At 54.4% G+C, this 27,959-nt stretch overlaps 1 protein-coding gene across 1 annotated transcript in view; it reads right to left on the bottom strand.

Annotated features, from left to right (window-relative positions):
- The window catches only part of Rasal1 (RAS protein activator like 1), a 36,853-nt gene extending 19,874 nt beyond the window's left edge, over positions 1 to 16,979 (bottom strand). The window contains exons 1-6 of the mRNA XM_015997133.3: positions 16,646 to 16,979; positions 12,703 to 12,759; positions 10,159 to 10,272; positions 9,929 to 9,990; positions 5,828 to 5,957; positions 4 to 85 (exon numbers count right to left, since the gene is read on the bottom strand). Of these exons, the coding sequence (XP_015852619.1) occupies positions 4 to 85; positions 5,828 to 5,957; positions 9,929 to 9,990; positions 10,159 to 10,272; positions 12,703 to 12,759; positions 16,646 to 16,710 (510 nt within the window). The 5' untranslated portion in view covers positions 16,711 to 16,979. The remainder of the gene's footprint in view (positions 1 to 3; positions 86 to 5,827; positions 5,958 to 9,928; positions 9,991 to 10,158; positions 10,273 to 12,702; positions 12,760 to 16,645) is intronic.
- Between the last annotated feature and the right edge of the window lie 10,980 nt (positions 16,980 to 27,959).

The raw sequence follows: 27,959 nt of genomic DNA, 5'->3' as shown, positions 1-27,959 counted from the left end.
CACCGACGTTTCCAAACTATGGTTGCCCCAAAACACACGTGCGAATGGATCTGACGTGCCGGAGATGTCCCGGGGGGCCAGGTCCCTGGGGACAGAGGAAGAAAAGGGGTGTGTGGTCGGTCACAGGCCCTCGAGGACCCAGACCCAAGGCGGGCCTAGGAAAGAGAGTTCAAGCTAGATCATTCTAATGGCAGTGCTCTGTTTCCAGGGCAACGAGCCTGTCCATCACAGGGGCCCAGGCCAGGTCCATCACTGCACCCATGCAGACTCTGCGGTTTCCATACACAAAACTTTATGGGGAAACATGAGATTTCCAGATTTCCCTTGATACGGGGAAACCGAGGCATAGAGAGATCAGACTCTGTATCACAGAGCTCAGCAAGGGAAGGGACAACGGGAATGAAAAAAAAAATGCCTCGGTCTCCCCAGAGGTCCCTACACGGGGACCTACAGATCCAAAACCCGACCCTGCACTCACTGGCTGGGTGACATTAGAAAAAGTCGCCTCCTCTCCCTGAGGCTGAGTCCAGAAAATGAGGACCATCACAGACCAAGTTCACAGAGCTCAGGGTCCAATGAGATGGCATAGGCGAGTTACTTAGCGTAGCACTCGCTCAGCTCAGCTCACTTATTCATTCAACAAACATCCGTGCCCACACCTTGCTCAGGAACAAAGGGAAAGCATAAGACACAGACATCCTGCCTGTGGGTTACCATGGCAACCCAAAGCCTCACCTGAGTCAGCTTCCCCATCCCCCTTCTTGCGGGGGGCCCCCCAAATCCAGGAACACCCCACCACCACCGCCACCACCAGGGGCTGTTTCTTCCTCCCGCTTGCTTCCCAGCCTTGCTGGGCATCCAAAGCCTTTGGTTTCCTAGGAACCAACACAGTTGCTAAGCGACAGCCATTGGTCCCTCTCCTGCTTGCAAGGATCCTCTAACAGCCTAGTGTCTGGGGAGGGGGTCGTGGGCAGAAGAGCCGAGCTCAGACCCCTGCCCACAATCTGTTATGTGGTCCCCTTCCTTCATTTCCTCATCCACGCGTCTCCCCCATCCAGCTGGGGGCCGAGGCTGAAACCTGAATCCAGAGGTGCCAGGGGAAGCTCAGAGAGGGCAAGGAAGGGTCTTATGGTCACACAGCAAGCTAGAAATACGGATTGTCCTTGATGTGCGTGGGCAGAACCTGAGAGTGGAGGTTCTGGGAGCGGGGGTGAGTGGAGGGCAGAAAGACAGGATGTCCAGAGGGAGTAGATGTAAGAGAGCTGAGGGACGTCAGTGGAGGGCTGAGGGGGGGACAGGGGGGCTGGGGACAGGGAGGGAGGCCGAAGGGAGGATGGATGTGGTCTCTAGAGGCCGCCCGTGGGTTTTCCTGTCCCTGTGTCTGTTGACTTCCTTCAGGCTTTCCTCCTCGCCCTCCCTCTCAGCCCCTCAGACTCCAGTGTGACCCCCAGGTCGAGCCAACAAGAATTCACCCTGTGATGTTCTGTAAAAGTGAGGTTCTTGGTCGGTTGTACAAGCAGAGTCGGTAGGTCACCAGCCCCAGGCCACGAGGCCTATCGTGTCCCCACTTGGAGACGCTGCCTGACGTCACTCTTCCTGGATCCCTCACGCCTGAGGCCACCCACCGCCTCCGTGAGCCAATAATTAAGTCTTCTTCCCGAGAAGTAATGTCTGCTATTTATTTATTAGTGTCTGTGTATGTATGGCGTGTGTGTGTGTGTGTGTGTGTGTGTGTGTGTGTATGTGTGTCTGTGTCTGTGTGTCTGCATGTGCGTCTGTGTCTGTGTGTGTATGTATGTCTGTGACTGTGTGTGTATCTGCGACTGTGTGTCTGTCTGTGTGTGTCTGTGTGTCTATGTGTGTGTCTGTGACTGTGTGTGTGTGCCTGTCTGTCTGTGACTGTGTGTGTCTGTGACTGTGTGTGTCTGTGACTGTGTGTGTGTATCTGAGACTGTGTGTCTGTCTGTGTGAATGTCTGTCTGTCTGTGACTGTGTGTGTCTGTCTGTGACTGTCTGTCTGTCTGTCTGTCTGTGTCTGTGACTGTGTGTGCCTGTCTGTCTGTGACTGTGACTGTGTGTGTGTATCTGCGACTGTGTGTCTGTCTGTGACTGTGACTGTGTGCGTCTGTGTGTCTGTGACTGTGTGTCTGTCTGTGACTGTGACTGTGTCTGTCTGTGACTGTGTCTGTCTGTGACTGTGTATGTCTGTGACTGTGACTGTGTGTATTTGTGTGTCTGTGACTGTGTGTGCCTGTCTGTCTGTGACTGTGTGCGTCTGTGTGTCTGTGACTGTGACTGTGTGCGTCTGTGTGTCTGTGACTGTGTGTCTGTCTGTCTGTGTCTGTGACTGTGTGTGTCTGTGACTGTGTGTCTGTCTGTCTGTGTCTGTGACTGTGTGTGTCTGTGACTGTCTGTCTGTCTGTGTCTGTGACTGTGTGCGTCTGTGTGTCTGTGACTGTGTGTGTGTGTCTGTATGTCTGTGACTGTGTGTGTCTGTCTGTGACTGTGACCATGTGCGTCTGTGTGTCTGTGACTGTGTGTGACTGTGTGTGACTGTGACTGTCTGTCTGTCTGTGTGTCTGTGACTGTGTGTGTCTGTGACTGTCTGTCTGTCTGTCTGTCTGTGACTGTGTGTAACTGTGACTGTCTGTCTGTCTGTGTGTCTGTGACTGTGTGTGTCTGTCTGTGACTGTGACTGTGTGCGTCTGTCTGTCTGTGTGTGTCTATGTGTGTGTCTGTGACTGTGTGCGTCTGTCTGTGACTGTGACTGTGTGCGTCTGTGTGTCTGTGTGTGTCTATGTGTGTGTCTGTGACTGTCTGTCTGCCTGTGACTGTGCATTGATGCCCATGTGTGGAGGTCAGAGACAACTTTCCTCCTTCCACCATGGGTTCCAGGATCAAACTCAGGTCATCGGCTTGAGTGGCAAGTGGTTTACCTGCTGAACCATCTCGCCAGCCCTGAGCTGTTAAAACTTGATTATTACCACCCTACACACTCACCTACCACCTCACACACACTCACCTACCACCCCACGCACACTCATCTACCACCTCACACACACTCACCTACCACCCCACGCACACTCATCTACCACCCCACACACACTCACCTACCGCCCCCCACACACTCACCTACCACCCCACACACACTCATCTACCACCCCACACACACTCACCTACCACCCCACACACACTCACCTACCACCTCACACACACTCACCTACCACCCCACGCACACTCATCTACCACCCCACACACACTCATCTACCACCCCACACACACTCACCTACCACCCCCCACACACTCACCTACCACCCCACACACACTCACCTACCACCCACACACACTCACCTACCACCCCACACACACTCACCTACCACCCCACGCACACTCATCTACCACCCCACACACACTCACCTACCACCCCACGCACACTCATCTACCACCTCACACACACTCACCTACCACCCCACACACACTCACCTACCACCCCACGCACACTCATCTACCACCTCACACACACTCACCTACCACCCCACGCACACTCACCTACCACCCCACACACACTCACCTACCACCCCACGCACACTCATCTACCACCTCACACACACTCACCTACCACCCCACGCACACTCATCTACCACCCCGCACACACTCACCTACCACCCCACGCACACTCATCTACCACCCCGCACACACTCACCACCCCACGCACACTCATCTACCACCCCACACACACTCACCTACCACCTCACACACACTCACCTACCACCTCACACACACTCACCTACCACCCTACACACTCACCTACCACCCCACACACACTCATCTACCACCTCACACACACTCACCTACCACCCCACGCACACTCATCTACCACCCCGCACACACTCACCTACCACCCCACGCACACTCATCTACCACCCCACACACACTCACCTACCACCTCACACACACTCACCTACCACCTCACACACACTCACCTACCACCCCACACACACTCACCTACCACCTCACACACACTCACCTACCACCTCACACACACTCACCTACCACCTCACACACACTCACCTACCACCCCCCCACACTCACCTACCACCCTACACACTCACCTACCACCCCACACACTCACCTACCACCTCACACACACTCACCTACCACCCCACACACTCACCTACCACCTCACACACACTCACCTACCACCCCACACACACTCACCTACCACCTCACACACACTCACCTACCACCCCACACACTCACCTACCACCCCACACACTCACCTACCACCTCACACACACTCACCTACCACCCCACACACACTCACCTACCACCCCACACACTCACCTACCACCTCACACACACTCACCTACCACCCCACACACACTCACCTACCACCACACACACTCACCTACCACCCCACACACTCACCTACCACCTCACACACACTCACCTACCACCCCACACACACTCACCTACCACCCCACACACTCACCTACCACCTCACACACACTCACCTACCACCCCACACACACTCACCTACCACCTCATACACACTCATCTACCACCCCACACACACTCACCTACCACCTCACACACACTCACCTACCACCCCACACACACTCACCTACCACCTCATACACACTCATCTACCACCCCACGCACACTCATCTACCACCCCACACACACTCACCTACCACCCCACACACTCACCTACCACCTCACACACACTCACCTACCACCACACACACTCACCTACCACCCCACACACTCACCTACCACCCCACACACACTCACCTACCACCTCACACACTCACCTACCACCCCCCCACACTCACCTACCACCCTACACACTCACCTACCACCTCACACACACACTCACCTACCACCCCACACACACTCATCTACCACCTCACACACACTCACCTACCACCCCACACACTCACCTACCACCTCACACACACACTCACCTACCACCCCACACACACTCATCTACCACCCCACACACACTCACCTACCACCCCACACACTCACCTACCACCCCACACACACTCATCTACCACCTCACACACACTCACCTACCACCCCACACACTCACCTACCACCCCACACACACTCACCTACCACCCCACACACACTCACCTACCACACACACACACTCACCTACCACCCCGCACACACTCACCTATCACCCCACACACACTCATCTACACTCATCTGCCTCACACACACTCATCTGTCTGCCCCCCCACACACACTCATCTGTCTGCCCCCCCACACATAAACACACTCACCTGTCTGCCCACCTCAAGGATCTAGCAGACTGTTATTTGTCCCTGAACACCTGGGTTAAGATTTTGCTTTTGCCAGGCGGTGGTAGCACACGCCTTTAATCCCAGCACTTGGGAAGCAGAGGCAGGAGGATCTCTGTGAGTTTGAGGCCAGCCTGGTCTACATAGAGAGACTCTTGAACTCACAGACATCCACCTGCTTCTGCCTCCTGAGTGCTGAGATTAAAGGTGTGTGCCATGACTGCCCAGCTTGGTTTTGTGTTTTTGTTTGTTGAAACAGGGTGTCTTGTAGCCCAGGCTAGCCTAAAAATATGACCTTTAAGTCCTGAGCCTCCTGAGCCTCCTGCCTCCGCCTCCTGGGTGCTAGGATTAGACATGTGTACCGACCATGCAGTTTATGTGGTGGTGCTGCTACGGATAGAACCCAGGGCCTTGTGCGTGCTAGGCAAGTGCTCTACCCACTGAGCCACATCCCTAGCCTCCCATCCCTTGCTCATCTATCTTCAGAGCACCCCACGCCTCCCCCAGGGCAAGCATACCTGGCCTGTCTCACATGACAGCGGAGGCATCGGCCCCGAGCATCCTCCAGCAGCTTCACAGCCAGGTAGACCTCGCCCTGCACCTCCTCGTCTGGATCCACTCTGCTCAGGTTGATCCAGCTGTCGATCCCTGCAGGGCACACACAGTGTTTCAGAAGCACCTGCGCTCACTCGGCACCGCATGAGCTCAGACCTGCCACGGCTGACGACCACGCCCCATGCTGGCGGCTTCTCGAGCAGGACCTCGGATTCCGTCCGGAACCAGCCCCGTGTCAAAGGAGGAAACTGAGGCACAGAGACAAGACTGCCCTCTACCCCACAGCTGGGAGACAACAGAGGTCAGGGAGGCAGAGGCAGACGGGTCTCTGTGTGTTCGAGGTCTACAAAGCGAGTTCTAGGACAGCCAGGGCTACACAGAGAAACTCTGTCTCGAAAAGAAAAAAAAAGGAGAAAAACGACAGAGATGGAGTCTGAACGTGGGCGGTGACACTTTGGACTGTCATCCTGGGTACTCTTGAATGTGAACTACACACACACACACACACACACACACACACACACCTCGTCACACTTTGCACATACTGTTTATTGACTTCTGACCCCCAATGCAGCTATGAGCAAGTCAGCTTCCAGCCCAACCCCCCCTTGGCAAACATCTTTCCTCCCCTTGTTTCTCTTTTGTCTTGTTTCCGTACAGGGTCTCCTTATGTATCCCAGGCTAGACCAGAACCTCCTGTCCCTCCCACCTCCACCTCCTGAGTGCAGGGGTCACAGCCGAGGCCACCATGCCTGGCTCCATGCTTTCACACGCTGCGGCCCCTTTATCTCTTTAAACATCCGACTTCTCAAAGCGCCTGTGACTGTGGCTGGTGTTAACAGTTTGACAGACTCTAGAATCGCCTGGAAGATAGGCGTCAGGCACACCTGGGGAGGATTGGCTGGATCGAGGTTAGCCCCTGAGGACACCCATGGGGGATTCTCTTGATTAATGGACACGGGGAAAACCCATCACAATATGGGCAGAACCATTCCCTAGGCTGGAACCCTGGACCCTGCAAGATGGAGAAATGCCATTCCTCTCTGCTTCCTGATTGTGGGTGGGATGCAACCAGCTCCTGCCACGATGAATTTGTCCCTTGAACTGTGAATCGGAATAAGCCCTCTCTCCCTTAAGTCACTCCGGTCAGAGGGAATGAAAAGCCCCGAATTCCAGCCAGGGCGACACAATGAGACCCTGTCTCAAACAAACAAACAAGCAAACAACCCTCGGTGGCTCCCTACTGCCGCCGGAAGGAAACCCAGAATCGGATCCTCTGTCAATGCAGTTACAGACCCTTCTGAGCCTCATGTGGGTGCTGGGAACTGAACCCTGACCTCTGAAGGAGCGGCGCTCCCTCGTAACTGCTGAGCCATCTCTCCAGCCCCTGCAGCTCTAATACAATAACCAGCAAACATGCAGCTGGGGCTGGAGGCATAGCTCAGTGACGGACCGTTGGTGTGATCCCAGCACTGACGATAATGATGGTGATGATGGTGATGGTGATGGAGATGGTGATGATGATGATGGTGGTGGTGGTGGTGGTGATTGATGATGATGATGATGACAATTGATGATAGTGCACAAATGAGGTCTCACTATGTAGCCCAGGCTAGCACAAATGAGGTCTCACTATGTAGCCCAGGCTAGCCTCCTGAAGGCTGTGATGACAGGCATGTACTGCCAAACTCAACTTGGGAAGTCCCTCTTATCAGCTTCTACCCTTCTCGCTGGCATTCCCAGTGGTACGATGTGGTATCCCTCTGCCCCACCAAGAGGAGGACAATGTCCCCCTGCCCAGCACCCACAGGCGCCCTTTTCTGAGGCATCCTTCTTTCCTTTGGCTCTTGAAAGTGATGGGGTCTGTGAAGTATTAAAAAAGAATACATACACCGAGCAGTGGTGGCACAAGCCTTTAATCCCAGCACTCGGGAGGCAGAGGCAGGCGGATCTCTGTGAGTTCGAGGCCAGCCTGGTCTACAGAGCGAGATCCAGGACAGGCACCAAAACTACACAGAGAAACCCTGCCTCGAAAAACCAAAACCAAAACCAAAACCAAAAAAAAAAAAAAAGAATGTTTGATTTGGTTCAATGCATAAACTTCCAGGAATTTCTCTGACTGGCGGGGACCTGAATGTGTGACACCATTAGTAAGTACAGGGCTGCTCACTGCAACTGCTTGAGCTGGGAACACATTGCCAATGCCCCAGATGCTTCACCAGGGAGCCAGCCAAGTGCATGATGGGAAATTACAGCAGAATGCAGTGATTTCAGAACTCAGAAATCCTTCAAGCGTCATTAAGCAAAGACCCAAAAGGTACAGCGTGGCTTCTAGGCATAGGGGCGTCTGCCTGTCATCCCAATACTGGGAGGCCGAGACTGGACTGTCATGCATTACAGCCAGCCTGGGTGCCTTGTCTCAAAATACATGATGAAGAGGGCTGGAGAGACAGCTCACACCGTCTGCTCTTCCAGAAGCTCTGGGGTTCAGTTCCCAGCACCCACATGGTGACTCACAGCCACCTGTAACTCCAGTTCCAGGAGACCTACCGCCCTCTTCTGGCCTCTGCAGGCACTGCATACAAGTAGTGCACTTACAGACAAGCATGCTTAAAAGTGCTCACACATATAAAATAAAAATAAGTTCAAGGGGGCTGGGGAGATGGCTCAGAGGTTAAGAGCATTGACTCTTCTTCAAGAGGTCCTGAGTTCAATTCCCAGCAACCACATACATGGTGGCTCACAACCATCTGTAATGAGATCTGATGCCCTCTTCTGGAATGAAGGCAAACATGCAGACAGAATACTGTATACATAATAAATAAAATGTAAAATAAATAAATAAATTCACATTTAAAAATACACCATGAGGTCTTAAAAAAGGCAACTAGGGAAAAATCAAGTGTAACAGGCTGTGTGTGCTGAGAAAACCCATGTTCACAAGCACTCACACACTCATGTACACATACACTCACACACACAATTCATGTACACACACACACACACACACACACACAGAGTGCAGCATAGTGAGCTCAAAACCCTGGACCCAAACAACCTTAGTCCCAAGTCCTGGCTGTCACAAAACCTTTGTGACCATGAGCAAGTCACTGAACCCTCTAGGCCTCAGCACGGTCACAGGAAAAACACAAGGGACTACAGGTCCCCACCTCAGAGGAGGGCTCGGCATGCGTTCACAATGTGTCAGTGTGGCGGCTCCTACTATTATTCTTACTTTTATATGTTAAAATAAATAAATAAATAAATAAAAGCACTGCAGGGCTGGGGTACAGTTTGGAGGCAGAGCGCTCGTGAGGCCCTGGGTGCATCGCCAGCAGGCAAATATCAAGTGTCTGAAAACACATAAAGAGGCTGGCCGCAGCCAGGCATGATACTGTGCACTGGAATACCAGCATGAGGGAAACTGAGGCACGGGGATCACAACTTGGAGGCCATCTAGGGCTAGATTGAAAGAGCCTGTCTCAAACAGACAAAACTGAAGCCTGTGACTGCACGGGATGGGGACCAGAGGCCCAGGTGGGAAGGGGTGTCACGCTTCTGCTGTGTGAGCCCCAGGTGTACAGAAACAAATTAGATGCTCAATAAGTGAGCTGGATTACAAATTAAAGAGACAGGACACATCCACCGGGCAGTGGTGGCGCACGCCTTTAATCCCAGCACTTGGGAGGCAGAGGTAGGGGAATCTCTGTGAGGTCGAGGCCAGCCTGGCCTACAAAGCAAGTTCTCAGACAGTCAGAACTGTTACATAGAGAAACCCTGTCTCAAAAAACCAAGAGAGCCCGGCGGTGGTGGTGCACGCCTTTAATCCCAGTACTCGGGAAGCAGAGCCAGGTGGATCTCTGTAAGTTCGAGGCCAGCCTGGGCTACAGAGTGAGTTCCACAGCAAAGCTACACAGAGAAACCCTGTCTCAAAAAACCAGAGAGAGAGAGAGTGGGGGGGGGGGAATCCTCCCCCTCCGGGCTCTGAGGCCACACCCTAAGTCCTTGCAAAGCCCCTGTGGGTCAGACCATTTTTCCTCTCATCCCAGCCAGGCCCTGCTCACCTCGAGGGTCGGCCGTGATCGCCTCCTTGCTCAGGGAGATCTTCCCAATGGTGTCGTCGTGTCTGTGGGGAGGAGGGAGGAGAGGGTCAGAGCAGGACCAGCACGCTCCCGTGGAGCCGTGGGGACAAGGGCCAGGGGTTGGAGGCAGCACGCTTCCTCCCGGTGTGTGGATTGGTGTGTGGCTTGGGATCCCCAGGCACTCCCCACCCACCCACCCACCCACCACACACCCAACCGTGTCCTCATCCAGCACGTAGAAGGCCAGGTGGTGGAAGTCCAGCGGCAGGTGTACGGTGTACTCCTCCCCCCAGAAGGGGCTCAGGCTCCTCCAGATGGTTGCTGTCCTGTAAGAGGGGTGCTGGGCTAGGGCGTCATACAGGGGGTGACCTGGGGACCCCCACAAACACAGGTAGGGCGGGCACACACACATACACACACAACATACACACACAACATACACACACACACATACACACACACACATACACACACACACATACACACATAACATACACACACAACATACACACACATACACACACACATACACACACACATACACACATAACATACACACACAACATACACACACACATACAGACACACACATACACATACATACACACACATACACACATACACACATACACACACATACACACATATACACACACACATACACACACACACACAAACATGACAACCATGGCCATTCACACACTTCTAGAATCTACACACACACACCCCATCCCAGGAATATAGCAAATGCACTCAGACGCATGAGCCCAGACAGGGAAGCAAATCCAGGCCCAACATGCGCACACACCAGAGACGCAGACAAATGCAGGCACAGCTGCAGGGAGTCGACATGTGTGTGGTGCATGTACACATGCAGGCACCCATGCACATACCCATGTCCCCGAGAAGCAACTAAAGAGGTTCACAAGTAGACCAACACACACACACACACACACACACACACACACACACACACACACACACACGAGAGAGAGAGAGAGAGAGAGAGAGAGAGAGAGAGAGAGAGAGAGAGAGAGAGAGAGAGAGAGAGAGAACCCACGGAAACATGTAGATACATACAACCAGAGAAACACACACCTAGACGTGCCAAGAAAGCCAGAGACACAGGGAGTCACGTTCACACAGATACAGATGCACACAAGCATCCTCAGAAACGTCCAGAAGTCTGTTTGCAAATACAGACACGGTGTCCCAGATAGACACAAGCCTGGACCGGGGGGGGGGGGGGGGGGGGGGGGGGGGACACGACACAAAGACATGCTTACATAACAACATACAATACACTAGTCACCAATACCTAGTGGCCCATTCATTCACTCTCTCCTGGCCCCCCGGCCCCCCCGCCCCCCACCCAGACTGTAGACATCATCTAGATTGGGGTAAACTCAGTGATGTCTGAGGAGGGCTGAGGCTGAGAACAGGGGAGGGCTTCCCACACAAATTACTCAGGCAAAAGAGAACTGGGCAAGGAAGACAAGCCTTCCAGATGGCTGGAACAGCATGTGTAAAGGCCCTGAGGCAAGCATGAGCGGGGCCAGGACACTGTGGGACCAGCGGTGGTCAGAACACTCAGGGCTTCATGGCATCCAGAAAATCCGGGGACGCTAGGGTCAAGCCCAAGCTGGACACAGGCACACGTACATATGTTCAACATCTGGGCCTGGCACCCTGACAGGGCTCCCACCATGGCTGCTCCCGGGGACAAAGCCAAAGACACTGCCCAGCGAAGCCTCAGCCCAAAGCAGTGTGCAAAGCTTGCTTCCTTCTGTTGGTTCCTTGCAGCCCAGGGAAGGAAGAACAGCTGCCTCCAGGCATACAGAAAGCCAGTCTGAGGCTTGGGGGGGCTAGCATCTTATAATAGGGTAAACACAGGGAGAGCCATGAGAGGGGTCAGCATTCCCTGGGGGCTCCCCACCCCCAGCTCCCAGCCCATCTGGACCAGAACTAGTGCCAGGAGCATCCTGAATCCTGCCGTCTCCATAGAAACCAAGGCTTCAGCCACCCACCCACCCACCCACCCACTCACCCACCCCCTCAGGTCTATGGGGGCTGAGAGCTGTCCCTTGATCTGCGGGGGAAGAGCAGCCCAGCTCAGCTGATGTCCCCTCCAGACTCAGCGCCCACGGATCTCCACACACCCGCCTTTGCATTCACACCTGAGGCATATACACATAGCCCCCCCCCCCGCCCCCCCCCCCGGCCGCGCGCTCTGGTACCCACAGGAGTCCTGTGGACTTGCACACCCACACGGACGCTCACACATGGTCAGAAGCATTCACACCAGCTCTGTGGCACCCCAGATGGGCAGGCTGGTATGCACACGTGCACACACACACACACACACACACTCACATGCACGTTCCCACTTGGACATTTGTGTGAATACAACACACCCAGACACCCGCAGCACCCAGAGGCCCAGAGACAGCCAAACCAACCAAGCGTGAGATGCCCGCCCCTTCCCCCCCCTCCCCAACAGGCCACTGGGGAGGCACAGCCTGGTGGTTGGCTGAGTCAGCCCCAGGGAGCCAGGGACATCATGGGTCCCCAGACAGAGGATACTGGCCAGTTGACATCGGCCACATACACACACAGTGGTGTACCCAAAAGGCCAGGGCATAAGTCCTTGAAGCCTGAAAGACAACCCCCACCTCCATGAGGGGCTGCTGGCTCTGCTCCTCTGGGAAGTGCTGGGTCCCTTCCCCTCCACACCCGACCCCATGCTGACTACGTACCTGGCCACAACCTCATCATCCACCTTCACCAGGCAATAGGGGTCACTGCTCCCAGACCTGTGGGAAGAGGAGGTCCAGGAGGCTATAAGAAGGGGCAGCCATGGTGGAAGCCTAACTTCCCACCTCAGGCAGGGTGAAGCTGAGCCCCAGAGATGGGAGGGGACTTACCCTGGGTCACACAGCAACTCCTACAAAAAGGCAAGACCTTGGGGAACATTAGCAGGTTATATCATTGCTGCCCAGGCCTACCACCCACAGGCAGTGTAAGCCTGCACGTCCACCCTGCTCTGGGGTCCATCCTGCTCTGGGACCTTGTTTTTGTTACTATACGACTCCAACAGATGGTAACACCCACCCAGCCAGCCCCCAGAGAGGGCCGGAGGGGTTAAAAGAAAGAGAGGTGTGGAGGAGGGATCGTGGGTTACCCTGAGATCCCTGCCACAGACAAGACCCTAATGCCGACTTCTGAGCTACACACTTCGCTCCCCAGCCTGGCCCCAAGCCCCATCTCCAGCAGGAAGGACTTGTGGGCACAGACCAGGGTTCGGGACCTCAAAACTGAACCCATAGAGATGGCTCAGTGGTAGAGTGTTTGCCTAGCATGTTCAAACAAGCAAAACCAAATCCCAAAAGACATGTGCTATCTCCCCCTCACAAAGCCCTGAGCCCTAGGCCAATCAAAGGCAGTCCCACCCACCTCCCCTTTGTAATAGTAGTCACCAGTAAACCCCAGGCTGCCTACCTGGGTCTCCATTGCCTCACTCCCAAAGCCATCTCCTTGGAGAGGTTGTCTCTCGTCACTGACTAAAATGACCCTCCAAGCCATTTGGGATGGGCCACACCCACAGTCCCAGCCTCCTGGGAGGCTGAGGTAGGAAGTTTGCCTTAACCCAGGAGTTCAAGGTCAGCCTGGGCAACATAGTGAGAGCCAGGCTCAGATAGATAGAAAGTTAGATAGATAGATAGATAGATAGATAGATAGATAGATAGATAGATAGATAGATAGATAGGTAGGTAGGTAGGTAGGTAGGTAGGTAGGTAGGTAGGTAGGTAGGTAGAGATGATAGATGGATGGATGGATGGATGGATGGATGGATGGATGGATGGACGGACAAATAGATAGATATGGATAGATAGATAGATAGATAGATAGATAGATAGATAGATAGATAGATACGTACGTACGTACGTACGTACGTGGGTGGGTGGATGGATGGATGGATGGATGGACGGACGGACGGACGGACGGACAGATAGATATGGATAGATGGATAGATAGATAGATAGATAGATAGATAGATAGATAGATAGATAGGTGGATGGATGGACAGATAGATATGGATGGATAGATAGATAGATAGATAGATAGATAGATAGATAGATAGATAGATAGATAGTGGGTGGATGGGTGGGTAGGTGGATGGATGGATGGATGGATGGATGGATGGATGGATGGATGGATGGATGGATGGACGGACAGACGGACAGACAGACACTCTACATCCCTACAACCTCTGAACTGTGACCCCTGGGGTACCAGCTATACCTACTTCTCCGTGGATCTGGGGGTGGTTCTGCAGGAAAGGTTCAAGATAAATGGATGAGTGGAGCTCAGGCTCCGGAGGAGGATGGGATGGACGGTCCAACCACGATTTCAGCCTGGCTCTCCTAGCTGAGTCCCCTCTGCTCCTCCAGCTGCTTTCTCCCGGCCACCCACCCACTCAACCACACGGAACCGGATGCCGCTGGCTGCAACCTGGGCCTTTGGCTAGCTGGCTGAGTCCTTCCCTGTCCCTCAGTTTCCCTCCACGGCTCCTCTCTCTCTCATTCTTCAGCCGCCCCAGGGCAGATGTGGCCCAGACCGGCTGAGATCAGTTGGCAGGGAGGCTTGGAGATCCAGCTTCTTCTCCCAAGCAACCTGGCTGACCCCAGGTCCCTCAGGGAGTAGGGTTCGACTCCAGAGCCATGACTTACATGGCCTTATCAGGCTCCTATCAGGTAGGGGCCAGGGTGGCAGGCAGGGCTGGCCTCTCCCAGGCCCTGGTCTCCCCAGACTCTCGGCCTTTCCCATGGCCCCTGTCAAGCATGGGAAAATGTGACCCTCAGCCATCACTTCCCAGGACGGTTCATACACTGAAGCTGTTAGTGTTTTATGTCCTAGCTTTGTGACCTTACAGTCATGACTGCCTCTCTGGTCCTCGGTTTCTCCATTTGTAAAACAGAGAAATCAGTCGACCCACACAAAGTGTTAAACATGATCCCTGTCCATGGTAAGCCTTCAGTGATGATTGGCAGGGCCGGCCACCCCCTTAACCTTGAGGGTCAGGCTGAATCTAGGCCCTCTGCCTTAGAAGAGGGAACGAGACAACACCCCAGGTAACACCCCACTATCAGACAAGGGAACCCCAGCTTGCTCTGAGAGGATCCCTTTGGGAAAAGGGAGCTGACCACTAGAGAAACTGAGGCAAGATGCCCAAGCAGGCACGGTGACACCTCCTCAGGCTTGCTCTGGGGCATGGCCCACCCCAGAGCTTACCTTGCCCAGAAAACTGGAGGGAGAGGGTAAGATGCAAGAGAGAAAGAAAACTCAAGCCCCTTCCAGAAGAAACGGGGGGACCCCTGAGCCTGTCTCTTTAGCCCAGCGGCAACATCTGCCATTGGTTCATAAGTTTCTCCCAAGACGGGTGGACCAGCTGGAGTTCAGTGAAGCAAGAGTCCTATTTCTGGGCAGGTCCCTTCAGCCAGCCAGCAACTGCCAGGTCTCCATTCCTGCCCCCCACACAGCTCTGCGATCTCTAATGCTCAGAGACGTCTTGAAGAGAGGGCAGCTCGCGGCTGGTGCCGTCACTCCCTACATTTACTTCAGGTGCGTGTTTATTTATGGTCGCTGATGAGGAAGATGGGACACTAAGATTACTCCAAACAGCTCCTCTCTCTGTACAGCTGCACTGTTGGCGGATAAGGAGGTTCCCAAAATCAAAGGTGTGGGGAGGGGGGGAGGGAAATGCAGACTCTGCAGCTTGGGTAATTGGGACTTCCACCCAAGCGAAGAAGGACTCCAGGTCCCCCGTCTGCACACCCTTCCACAGCTAACTCCCCCCCCCCCAGCCATTGTCTTCTACCCACCCAGCTGGACACGGGATCCAAGCAACACCTCCTTCCCGTTCTACACTCTCCAGATGGGACACCAAGGGCCAGCAAAAGACAGGGTCAAGGTCACCCAGCACAGCTCCTCCCAAGGATCGCAGCACCTGTCTCAGGTGCTGGCACCTTCAGAGCCCCTTCTGGCTCTGGACCAAGCAGGAAGGGGGAACCCGCTCCCCTACCCACCCCGTTCTGCTGAGTCAGCACTTGCTGACTCAGCCCTGGAGAAGCAGAGCCAAGCAAGGATAGGGGCAGAGGAACCCAGCGCCCCCAGCCCCATCACATGGGGTACATGTGAGTGAGTGGCTTTTAGAGCAGTTGGGGATCCGAGACAGCCCACCATGGGTTTGCGGGTGTAAGACTGGGGGACCCGGGGTTCCGGGTTAGAGAGCACCTGGCGAAACTCTGCAAACCTAAACGCCTCGGAGGCAGGCAAAATCTTGGGGTCCATCTGGACCACAGTCCTCTGGGGCTCTACCCGTGATCTCTGGGTAGCCCTGTTCCGTCATCCAGAGAAGCCCCACCTCCAACACCTGCTCTAGGTAAGGAAGGGGATCTTCAGTCCCCTCCTTGGCTCTAGGAGGACCCGTGCAGAGATCCCTTCTCCTGCCCTGGAAGACCCACTTGGGGACATCCTAGAACAAAGCCACCTTCCTTTCCCAGGGTAGCAGGGCGCGGCATCTGCTAAGCCTGGGTGCCCCCTCTCACAGGACAGAGAGGGCGGATCCCCAACGGTGGGTCCTAGACGGAGACCCCCCACAACCCTTCCACGCACCCCAGTGGGCACCCGGGGACTCACACATCCTTGGCGGGCAGCGCCCGTCCCTCCACCACGCGAATACTCAGCGAGCCGCTCTTGGCCATGGCGCACACAGTCCCAAACTTTCCAGGCAAGGAGTCTGCCGAGGTTCCAAGGTTGGACCAGGAGGTGACCCTACATGTCACCAGCTTCGGGCCCGGCGCGCTCCCCCACAGGCTCCCACGGGTCCGGGTCCGGGGTGCGACTGGGCTGGATGCGAGGCTAGGAGAGAGAAGTGCTGGATTCCGAGAGGGGACATGCGCCCCGAGCCACAGGTAGCCGTGCGTGCGCTGCGCTCCCTCCGGGCAGGCTGAGCCTGGCGTCTGCAGCTCGGGAGGTCCCTCCCGATCCCGCCCCCCACAGCTGCCCCGCCCGCCCTGAGCCCCGACTCGCGCGCCCCCTGCTGGCACCCCAGCCCGCTGCACCCAACCGGGGACCCCAGGAGCTTTGGGTGAGAGAGCGGGGCACCGCGGGCAGTCGGGCGGGGCAGCGGGCTACTACTGAACTGGCATCGGGCCCCCCAAGAACCCGGGTGTCTCCCAGGTGCCCCCAACCCAGCACCTCCACGCCTCTCCCACCTCCTGCCACCCAACACCAGCCTCGGGGTCCCCCGAACAGTACTCCCGCTGGGCGGCAGGCGGCGCACACTCCCTGGGGGTCTGATGCGAGAGGAGGGAGGGGCCTCGAACACCCCCCCCCCCACCTTGCATCGCCTCCAATTAAACCCGGAGTGTGCCAGCGGAGGCTCCCACGTCACTGGCTGCCACTGCGGGGGAGGAAACCGAGGCCGTAGGGGGAGGGGAGGCGCGGAGATAACACTGCCAGGGCGACACGATAAGAGCCATATGCAATCCTCGAACACTTAACTGTGTGCCAGGCACGGACCGAGCCTTTCATGTGGATTACCTCAGTTCCGAGCCCTCAGCAGCTCGGCATGCCGTGTATGCCGTCCATCTGCGGATTAGAAACAACAACAAAAACAAACAACAACAACAAAAATTGGGGTTCTGAGAGGTGGGGTCACTTGCCAGAAGTCCCCTTCCCGGGTCGGAATTCTGACTCCGGCCATTTGGTAGATTTGGTAGCGGTGTGGTCTTGGGTGAGTCACTCAACCTCTCTGTGCCTCGGTTTGGCTTCTCTCATCTGTTCAATGAGGGTGACACGTGTCTCATTCACAGGGTTGAGAGAGAATTAAGTGAGAAACTCCTATACGGGCCTCAGAACAGTGGGTAGGCACCTAACCAGCCACACAAAAGTATTCAATATTAATATTGTTGTCCTTCCAGGTGTGGCTGAAATGTCACATCTCCTGGCAAGGCTTTCAGGATGCTCTCCCACCCCCCGGCAAAGCTCTTTTTCCTCTTTGCTCCGTTCCCAAAATGCTTTGTGCCTGTGCACGTTTTTTAAACGGGATCATGTGAACAGGAGGCTTGTCCCGGCGTAGACACGGGCACGCTTCCTTCCTCCTGCGGTCTGTGGCTTACCTAACTCGAGAGTGTTTAAAAGGCTGGCAAGGGCCTTGTGCTGCATGCAGGCCAGCTTGGAGCCCGGCAACCCTGGGAGGGCAGAATTAGGTCACCTGCCACTGCCCAGACTGGCAGGACTGGGAGCACCTGTCCAGTCTCTGTATGCCTGCCCATCCCTAGGAGCACCTACCTAGCCCTGGGAGCACCTGCCCAACGCCGGGAGCCCCTGCCCAGCCCCGGGAGTACCTACCTAGTCCCGGGAGCACTTGCCCAACCCTGGGAGCACCTGCCCAGCCTTGGGAGCACCTGCCCAGCCCCGGGAGCACCTGCCCAACCCCAGGAGCAGGAGCAGCCTAGTGGTCTGAGTCCACTCCCTCCCCCACTCCACACCCAACACCCAGCCCAGATGGAAGTGGGAGGGCACCCTGGGGTTCTCTCCCAGTTGGTTGCTGGGAACAGCTGAGCAGCCAGAGCCCCAGAGGGATGCCAGGGGTGACCCAGGGCTGAGTCCAGAATGGCAGCATCCTCCCTGCTCCCATCACCACCTGCCACCGTCCTCAGAGATCACTCCACATCTCTCTAGGGAGGAAGAAGACTTGCCGTGTGCCCAGGTGTGGCTCCCCTGCTCCCGCCCCACCCACCCACCCCACCCCACCCCCGCCACACACACACACCTGGGCAGACACCTCTGCCTGGAATCCTTTACCCCTGGGGTTATAGAGACCCCAGACAAGTCATCCAGGTCCTCGGGGACCCTCATGGAGTCCTGGATCCTATAGCATAATGGCCAAACAGTCACTCTGCCACCCTTAAACCAAAGCTAAACAGGAAGCCCCCACTCCAGACCCCCAGGGGAAATTGTCAGGTCGAGCTAGGCCTCCAAGGAGTCAGCTCTGTCACCCACTCCCTTGACCCCGAGTCAAGGGGCCACTCTCTCTAAATATTCTACATGACCCTCCCCCAGGCACTTCCTGTTCAAAGAAACTAAACTAAAACCAGCAGGAGGCTGAGATCCTGCTCATACAACCCCTCTCCAGGGACCACAGGGGAAAAGACAACCAGGGAGGGTGTGTGACTTGCTGGGAGCCACCAGCCAGGACAAAAGAGGCCCTGGCAGCTATCAGATAAGCATGAGTCCCGATCATGTACCCTCACATGGGCAGTATGAGGCCAGCTGTTCCAGCTGTTCCAGCTGTTCCAAGCACACAATAGGTGCTCGTAGTATGCCAAGCACACAGTAGGTGCTCGTGGTATGCCCCACAATCTCCTAGAAGGCAAACACACAGTTCCTGCCAGCTCTCTGCATCACCCATGGCTGCAGACAGGAAACAACAGGCACGGGGAGACTTCGGTGAAGCCTGGGCATGATAGCGCACACCTGCAATCCCAACACAGGCAGCTAAGGCAAGAAGATGGAGAAGTCCCAGTTAGCCTGGGTTACAAAGACAAACCCCATCTCAAAAAAAAAAAAAAAAAAATCAGCGTCTGGGGCTGTCGCCCAGTTGGTAAAGTGCTTGCCTAGTATGTGCATAGCCCTGACTTCTTCACAAACACCCCTGCCCACACCACAGCGGCACACAGCTGTAATACCAGTACTTGGAGGACAGAGGCAGGAGGATTTTAATTTTAAGTTCATCTTTGGCTACCTGATGAGTTCAAGGGCAGCCTGGGCTAACCTCTAAGTGAATAAAGTCTTAAGTGGGGAAGGTGCTGGCTCAAGGTTTAGGAAAGGGGTCTTGTTATTGAATCCCAGCACTGGGTGCTCTCAGACAGGTGGGTTACCCTCTCAATGCCTCCGTTTCTTCCTATGTGAATCGGGGCTGTTAACAGCACCCGTCTCACAGGAAGCATGAGGACATGGAAGAAGTGTTAGTTTCAGCACACCTGGTATTCAGCAAGTGCCCACTAGATGTAATGGTCCTCATGTAGAATCCCAGAAACTTCAGCACACCTGGCATACAGCAAGTGCCCACTAGGTCTAATGGTCCTCATGTAGAATCCCAGAGACCTCAGCACACCTGGTATACAGCAAGTGCCCACTAGGGGTAATGGTCCTCATGTAGAATCCCAGAGACCTCAGCACACCTGGTATACAGCAAGTGCCCACTAGGTCTAATGGTCCTCATGTAGAATCCCAGAGACCTCAGCACACCTGGTATACAGCAAGTGCCCACTAGATTTAATGGTTCTCATGTAGAATCCCAGAAACTTCAGCACACCTGGTATACAGCAAGTGCCCACTAGGTGTGATGACCGTCGTGTAGAATCCCAGCTCACTCGAGCCTAGAAGCCCCTCTTGGCTCAGCATCAAGGCCAGGTCCCGGGAATGGGGCCAGGTAGAGTGCCAGGCCCAGCCCGGAATTCCAGGGATGGAGGGAGTGCCACATTCCAGCGAACACAAGGAAGTGCCCGTCCTGGACTGTAGAGCTGGGGAAAATCTGGGTTTTGTTTTTTTGTTCTTTTAACCCAGGCAGAGAGATCCCAAGGTCAGAGTTCTGCCTGCCCCTAAAGGCTCACCACTCAGATCTGGCTGATACCAGCACCTCATCCTGGCGTGTGACCTGCTTGGCAGGGGCCCAGGGGAATCTCACAGGCTCTGAGCTGAGCCTCCCTGCCCTAAAATCACTCTAGGGGTCTGGGCAGGCAGGGCAGTACCACAGGGGGGCTTCCCTGACCATGAGATCTGACTGAACCACCTTTGGAACCCCACCTTCCCAACCTCAAACCATGAAAGGAAAACTTACTCCATGGAAACTGGCAGCCGATACAGTTTGGATACTGGGCTTGGCTTTGGTTTAGGGACAGATGCTCACTATAAGGCTGGTCTTGAACTCACAATCCTCTTGCCTCAACTGCCCCAGTGTTGGGATCCGAGAGTTGAAATTCTGACTGTTTATGATGTTAAGTCCCTTTACCAACCCATCACTGGGTTTGGGACTCCTGAATTCACCCTTATGGCTTTTCCCAAACTGCGTGTGGAGGGTACCTGTCCATAACCCCAGCACACAGGAGGTGGAGACTGTAGTTCAAGGATAACCTCAGCTATGTAACAACTTCCAGGCCAGCCTGGGCTACAGGCAACATTGTGAGCAAGCCAGAATAAACAAGACTTTTTCCATCCACCCCAAGTTTGCCTTTTCCATCAAGTCCCGCCCACCCAAGGGGAGCCTTTATATCCAGCCCCCTGCCTCATTCAGCTTCAGCTACTTATAGTACAACTGAGTGAAGCTTAGGAAGGGTGGGGCCAAAGACTGTTCAGTGACCAAGCCAATGGAACAACATACGGCTGTTAAAAAGGAGTTTCCCGGCTGGGAGCTGGCTAGGCAGGAAAAGCATGAGTTGGGATCCTCATCACCGATGTAAAAAGCTGGCCGTGGTTGAGCTTGCTTGGAACCCCAGGGCTGGGAGGAGTGTGTGGGGAAGAAAGGTGGGTCTTGAGGATTCACTGGCTAGCCTGACTCAGTTCTGGGCTCAATGAGAGAGCCTGTCCGCCCCCACCCCTCCAAAAAAATGAGAGAGGAAAATACAGGCAGACACCGATGCTTGTACAGGTGAGTGCGCGCACACACACACACACACACACACACACACACACACACACACACACACACTTTTTTTTTTTATTTATAGGGGTCTGACACAATATTTTTTAGCAGGACGACTATAGTTTTGAGGCCAGCCTGGGCTACATCTTGAAAACCTGTTTGAAAAAGAAATTAAAAAAAAAATCAGAAGTTAATTGATACTTCCATCTGTTTTTGAAAGAACGTTTCTCCCTTCTGACCCTTGCCATTTGGCACCCAGAAACTGGGAAGCCCAGGCAGGGAGACCTGTGGAGTCCCCTGTCATCCTTGTGTCCCTGGGGCCCCCACTGGCCACACTCAAAACCTTGGTTTCCTGATGGCTTGTTTGGTGGTGGTTCACACACTAGCCTTATTGCCTAAATGTCAGGGACAATGTCTGATTCATGCCGCCTCCCACACCCTTGGCACCTTGACTCAAAACACACTTGATGGGTACACGCCACTGCCCCTAGGAGCCAGAGCCCACTGATTGTCACTTCTCTGTCCCCAAGGTGTCTCGGGATGATGTCCTGACCCGCAGCAGCTTAGTCCTGCCCTGTACGCCTCCTTCTCCACACCCAGTGGCAGACCTGCCCCTGCCAGGGACCAGTCTCCCCTCCTAGGGAAGTGGCATCATCTGATGCCCTGGCTGGGGCAGGGCTGACAGGTCTCGGGCCCAGGTGAGGGGGTGAGACGGAGTTCTTTGTCTCTAGACACAAAGCCTGGTTTGTGACGGCAGGGCACAAGTCTGGGCGACATGCCACGGGGGACAGGCAGCCATCGCGGAAGGTGTACGCAGGATTGGCATACTCACCCCCCACCCCCCCACCCCGTTCCCCAGGCTGCCTGCCCAGGAAACAGGTCCGTGACAGCCTCCCCCACCCACGCCTTGGAATGGAGAAGTAGGAAGGGAAGTCATTGGACCGTGAGGCCGAGGGAGGAGGGCAGTGGATATTTCCAGAGCGTGTGTGTGGGTTTGTGGCCAAGGGCAAGGCCAGCTGGGAAAGTGTCCTGCTGTCACCAAAACACCCAGCACAACACCCCCCTGCCCCCACCCTAGCTGGGGACGGAGACAGGCAGAGAGGCCCAGCTCACAGCGTGGCAGGGGAGCCCCCAAACGAGCCAGACACATCTTCCTGTTTAACCGAGGGGACTTCTGGGAGGGGAATGGCTGGGCGCAGCTGGAGGGCTGAGCGCAGGCCTCCACAGTTGAAGACAAGCCGGAGACGACTTGAGACGCAGCGCCTGCCTTTCAGCCACGCACAGGCTCAGGGCTGGGGTGGCTGTCTGCGTACAGGCAAACACCAGGATACCTGGGAGGGCAGAAGGATGCCAGCGCTCAAGAGGCAGAGGCAGGAGGATTGCGGCCGCTCCGAGGCCAGTCAGAGCTACCCAGTAAGACCCTATCTCTAAAGAACGGAATAGGGAAGACTAACACCAGTCCTCCAGAGAGTCCCTTAGTCCTCTAGGCCCAGCCTCTCGTGAGTCACCCATAACCTCAGGTCTGGGCCCTCCTTGGCCTGATCCAGCCCTGACCCCTTCATGATGGAATCCCACACACCAACCTGTAGACCTTCCTTCCCTTTTTTTTTTTTTTTCGAGACAAGGTTTCTCTGTGTAGCCTTGGCTGTCCTGGAACTCACCCTGTAGACCAGGCTGGCCTCGAACTCACAGAGATCTGCCTGCCTCTGCCTCCCAAGTGCTGGGATCAAAGGTGTGCACCACCACCGCCCAGCGACCTTCCTTCTCTTCCTGCCTCAGGGCCTTTGCACATGCTGTGCTTTCCACCCAGACCGCTCTTCTCCTAGTCTCAGCTCTCAGGTCTTTCAAGTCCGTTTCCATGTGACTTTTTCCAAGTGTCCCCCGCTTCCAGGAAGCCTCATGGCATGGCAGTGACCTTCCCCCAGAAACCTTACGTCTGTCTAACCCCTTCTGTGGCATGTGACTGTGAGCCCGGGAGGACAGGTTTGGCTCTGAGAGCTGACGTACCTTCGGCCTCTGTAACAGTGTAGATTTATTTATTTACGTGTTTTACGTATATATGACTGCTCTGTCTGCATGTACGTCTCCAGACCAGAAGAGCGCATCAGACAGTTGTGAGCTGCCACGTGGGTGCTGGGAATTGAACTCGGGACCTTCAGAAGAGCAGTGAGCGCTCTTTACCACTGAGCCATCTCTCCAGCCCCTGGACAGCATTCTTGATGTGGTAAAGCAGTGCTGATGCTGTCAGGTGGGGTTTGGGGGAGAACAAGGGGTCGTTAGAGGATGGAGAGGGGAGAGGGCACGACGTGGGCTGGAAAAAGATAGTAGCTGGGCAGTGGTGGTGGTGGTGGCGGTGGCGGCGGCGGCGTACACCTTCAATCCCAGCACTTGGGAGGCAGAGCCAGGCAGTTCTCTGTGAGTTCGAGGCCAGTCTGGGCTACAGAGTGAGTTCCAGGAAAGGCACCTAAACTACACAGAGAAACCTTGGCTCAAAGAGCCAAAAAAAAAAAAGAAAAAGAAAAGATGGTAATAAAAACTGCAGGAAGTTGTGACTTTGACCTTTGCTCCTACTCAAACCAGGCTAAAAATCAAAATGGAGTCAGTCAAGTTAAGGTTCCGCATCCCTGAGCTAAAATTAAGCGGTTTGTCCGGCCTTCCCCGAAATGAGGATTGGCAATAACATCCAAAAAAGTTTCCATGGAAAATGATGAGAGAAGATTTCTCAGCTTTAATCCTCACACAAAGGAGCCCTACAACGGCAGGATGTTTGATCATCAGGCGCCTTCCTATGCCGCTTCCCGGTCTCTGCTGCACAAGGGGAGGAACTGGGAAGTGACCGTGTGTGTGTGTGTGTGTGTGTGTGTGTGTGTGTGTGTGTGTGTGTATCTATCTGTGTGTGAGTGTATACATGCATGTGTGTGTGCATATGTGTGTGCACATGCTTGTGTACATGTATGCATTCATGTACACAAGCGTGCATTCATGTATTTGTGTGTGTGTGCGCGCGCGCGCGCACGCACGCGCGTGTGTTCATGTATGTACGTGTGGAGGCCAGAGGTCCGTGTCTGGGGGTCCTCACGTTTTGAGACAGTCTATCACTAACCCTGGAGCTCATCCATCCATCCCTGCAGGCTGACGGCTGCCTAGTGAGCCCCAGGGATCCTCCCAGGCTGCCCTCCCCAGAGCTCTGCCACGCCCAGCTTTTGATGGGGGAAGCTGAGGATCGGATCGGAACTCAGGGTCCTCATGATTTCAAAGCTCCTTCGCCCCTCCCGTCTGCTTCGGCTCTGGCTTTCTTCACGCCTGCCTCCCTCTTCTGTTAAGCCACCCTCCTTTGTTCCAAGGATCGGAACATTTATTCTGTTTTATGGAATAAAGTGTTCCCTGGTTCTAGAATTCCAAATAAGGGGTGGCTGGGGCTGGGGAGATCGTTCCCGCAGAGCAATGCTTTCTGTGTCTGCGCGGGGACTTGAGCTGGGAGGCGCAGCACCCACCCAGATAGCCAGGCATAGCACGGAGCGGAGCGCCTGTAACCCGCTGCCCTGGGGAGGCGGAGACAGAAGAGGGAGGGGGGGGGACAATGAGCCGGTCCAGCCCGCAAGGGCACTTGCCATCAAGCCTGATGACCTAAATTCAATTCCTACCCCTACCCCCAACCCCACATGGTGGAGTGACAGAACCAGCTCAAGTTGACCTTTGACCTCCACAAATGCGCCGCGGCTTGCCCCACACACTACACAATAAATAAATAATAAATGTTTGAGCTGGGCGGTGGTGGCGCACGCCTTTCATCCCTGCACTCGGGAGGCAGAGGCAGGAGGATCTCTGTGAGTTCGAGGCCAGCCTGGTCTACAGAGTGAGATCCAGGACAGCCAGGGCTACACAGGGAAACCCTGTCTCGAAAAAAACAAACAAACAAAAATATAAATAGATTAAAAAATATTAAAAAGGTGGATGGTGCCTAAAGAATGACATTGAGGTTGTCCTCTGGCCTCTACACACACACACACACACACACACACACACACACACATTTGCACACTCACACACTCACCCAGAGTCTAAGGTCATCCTCAACTACACTGAGGCCAGCCTGGGATACATACGTAAAAACAAAGCAAAACAAGAAGAAACTGACAGTTGGTGGTGGGAACCACCTGGGAGTGCTGCTCAGAGTACCATGTGCTCAGCTGACAGGACCCAGGGGTCCATCCACACTTAGAGTGACACACGGGACACTAGGGCTGGCTGGGCACGAGAAGCAACGGAGCCGCCCTTCATTCGAGGACCGAAGAAACCACAGTGCACACCACCCAGAGCTCTCCTCATTTGCTTTCTATTGTCCCGATAAAACACCACAACCAGAAGCGACTTCAGGAGGAAAGGGCTGGCCTCATCCTAGAGCTCACATCCATCACCGAGGGAGGTCAGGGCAGGAATCCAGAGGCAGGACCTGATGCCGAGGCCAAGGAGGGGTGCTGCTTACTGGCTTTTTCCCCGTGGGGTGCTGCTTACTGGCTTGTTCCCCGTGGCTTGCTCAGCCTGCTTTTTTATAGAACTCAGGACCACCAGCCCAGGGGTGGCCCCACCCACCATGGACTGCCCACCCCACATCCATCAGTAATGAAGAAAACACGCCACCACAGAGACACATGCATCAGCCCTCAGGAGGCAGAGGCTAGGCGGATCAGAGTTCGAGGCCAGCCTGGTCTACAGAGTGAGTTCCAGGACAGCAGAGAAACCCTGTGCTGAAAAACCAAAAAAGAAAAGGAAAGAAAGAAAAAAGAAAAAGCCCTACAGGCCAGTGGAGGCATTTCCTCAACTGAAGGCCCCTCTTCCCAGGTGGTTTCAGCTTGTGTGAAGTTGACAAAACTGTAAATACTACTCAGCCAGGAACAAAAGGGGACTGACTCCGTGGCAATGTTTCTGAATGACAGCGGCAGGCCCAGAAGGCTGCATATCATAGTACGCCTCCATCCTCATACCGGGGATGGAACCCAGGGTTTCATGAATACTGGCTAAGCCCTCTACCCCGGAACGCTATACCCATTTTGACATTCTGGAAAAGGCAAAATTATAAAGGCTTGCTTCTCTCTCTCTCTCTCTTTTCTTTTCTTTCTTTATTTTTTTTTTTTGTTTTTGTTTTTGTTTTTCGAGACAGCGTTTCTCTGTGTAGCTTTGAGCCTTTCCTGGAACTCACTCTGTAGTCCAGGCTGGCCTCGAACTCACAGAGATCAGCCTGCCTCTGCCTCCCGAGTGCCCGAGTGCTGTGATTAAAGGTGTGCGCCACCACCGCCCAGCTCTCTCTTTCTTTTCTCTCTCTCTCATACTAAGTAAGTACTCTACTGAGTCCCATTTTTTTTTTTATTACTTTTCCTTTTGAGACAGATCTCAGCAGATTCCCCAGGCTGGCCTTGAACCTGCATTGCGGCTCAGCATATCCTGGGTGTTTTGTTTTGTTGTTTTTTGTTTTGTTTTTGTATTTGACAGGACCTGGACACGTAGCTCAGGCTGGCTTTGAACACTCCATCCTTCTGCCTCAGCCTCCTGAGTGCTGGGATTACAGCTGTGTACCAAACCGAATGGTTTGGAGGCTGAGATGTATCCCAGACAGATTACAAGTGGGCCCAGAGTCTCCTGGGCTTTGTCTTACTTGTCATGGCTACACAGCTTTACACATTTGCCACAGACCATGGAAATGTGTGTGAAAAAAAAAGGGGGGGGTGAATTTCAGGAGGTAGAAATTACACCTCCATTTTTTTTTAATTAAGAAAAATGAGATCATGTTTCTTGCTGAAGCTTCGCATCAGGTTACACGGAAAGATGATGTGGGTAATTTAATGCAAAATGCTCAAAGGGAAAATGTGGGCTATTTTAGATCTCTTTTTTAAAAATATCCCCTAACAAAATTCCTTAGGAGTCGTTTCAAGCGATGTAGGTATTACAAGTAAGCATGGGTTGGCACAGGGCTGGCATCCCGATGCTGGAGGGGCTGAGGAGGAGGGATTGTGAATCTGAGGTCAGCCTGGGCTACACAGTGGGGCCTTAACTTCATAAATAAACCAATCAAATTGAGCAGGATAGCGGTCTTAGAGTTACTATTGTTGTGATGAAACACCATGACCAAGAGCAACTTGGGGAGGAAAGGGTTTATTTCACTCACAGTTCCCTGTCACTGTTCACCATCAAAAGCAGTGAGGACAGGAATTCAAGCAGGACAGGAACCTGGAGGCAGGAGCTGATGCAGAGGCCATGGAGGGGTGCTGCTCACTGGCTTGCTCCTCATGGCTTGCTCAGCCTGCT

The sequence above is a fragment of the Peromyscus maniculatus genome, chromosome 23 (assembly GCF_049852395.1).
Source record: "Peromyscus maniculatus bairdii isolate BWxNUB_F1_BW_parent chromosome 23, HU_Pman_BW_mat_3.1, whole genome shotgun sequence".
Classification (NCBI taxonomy): domain Eukaryota; kingdom Metazoa; phylum Chordata; class Mammalia; order Rodentia; family Cricetidae; genus Peromyscus; species Peromyscus maniculatus.
This window is presented reverse-complemented; position numbering and strand designations above follow the sequence as displayed.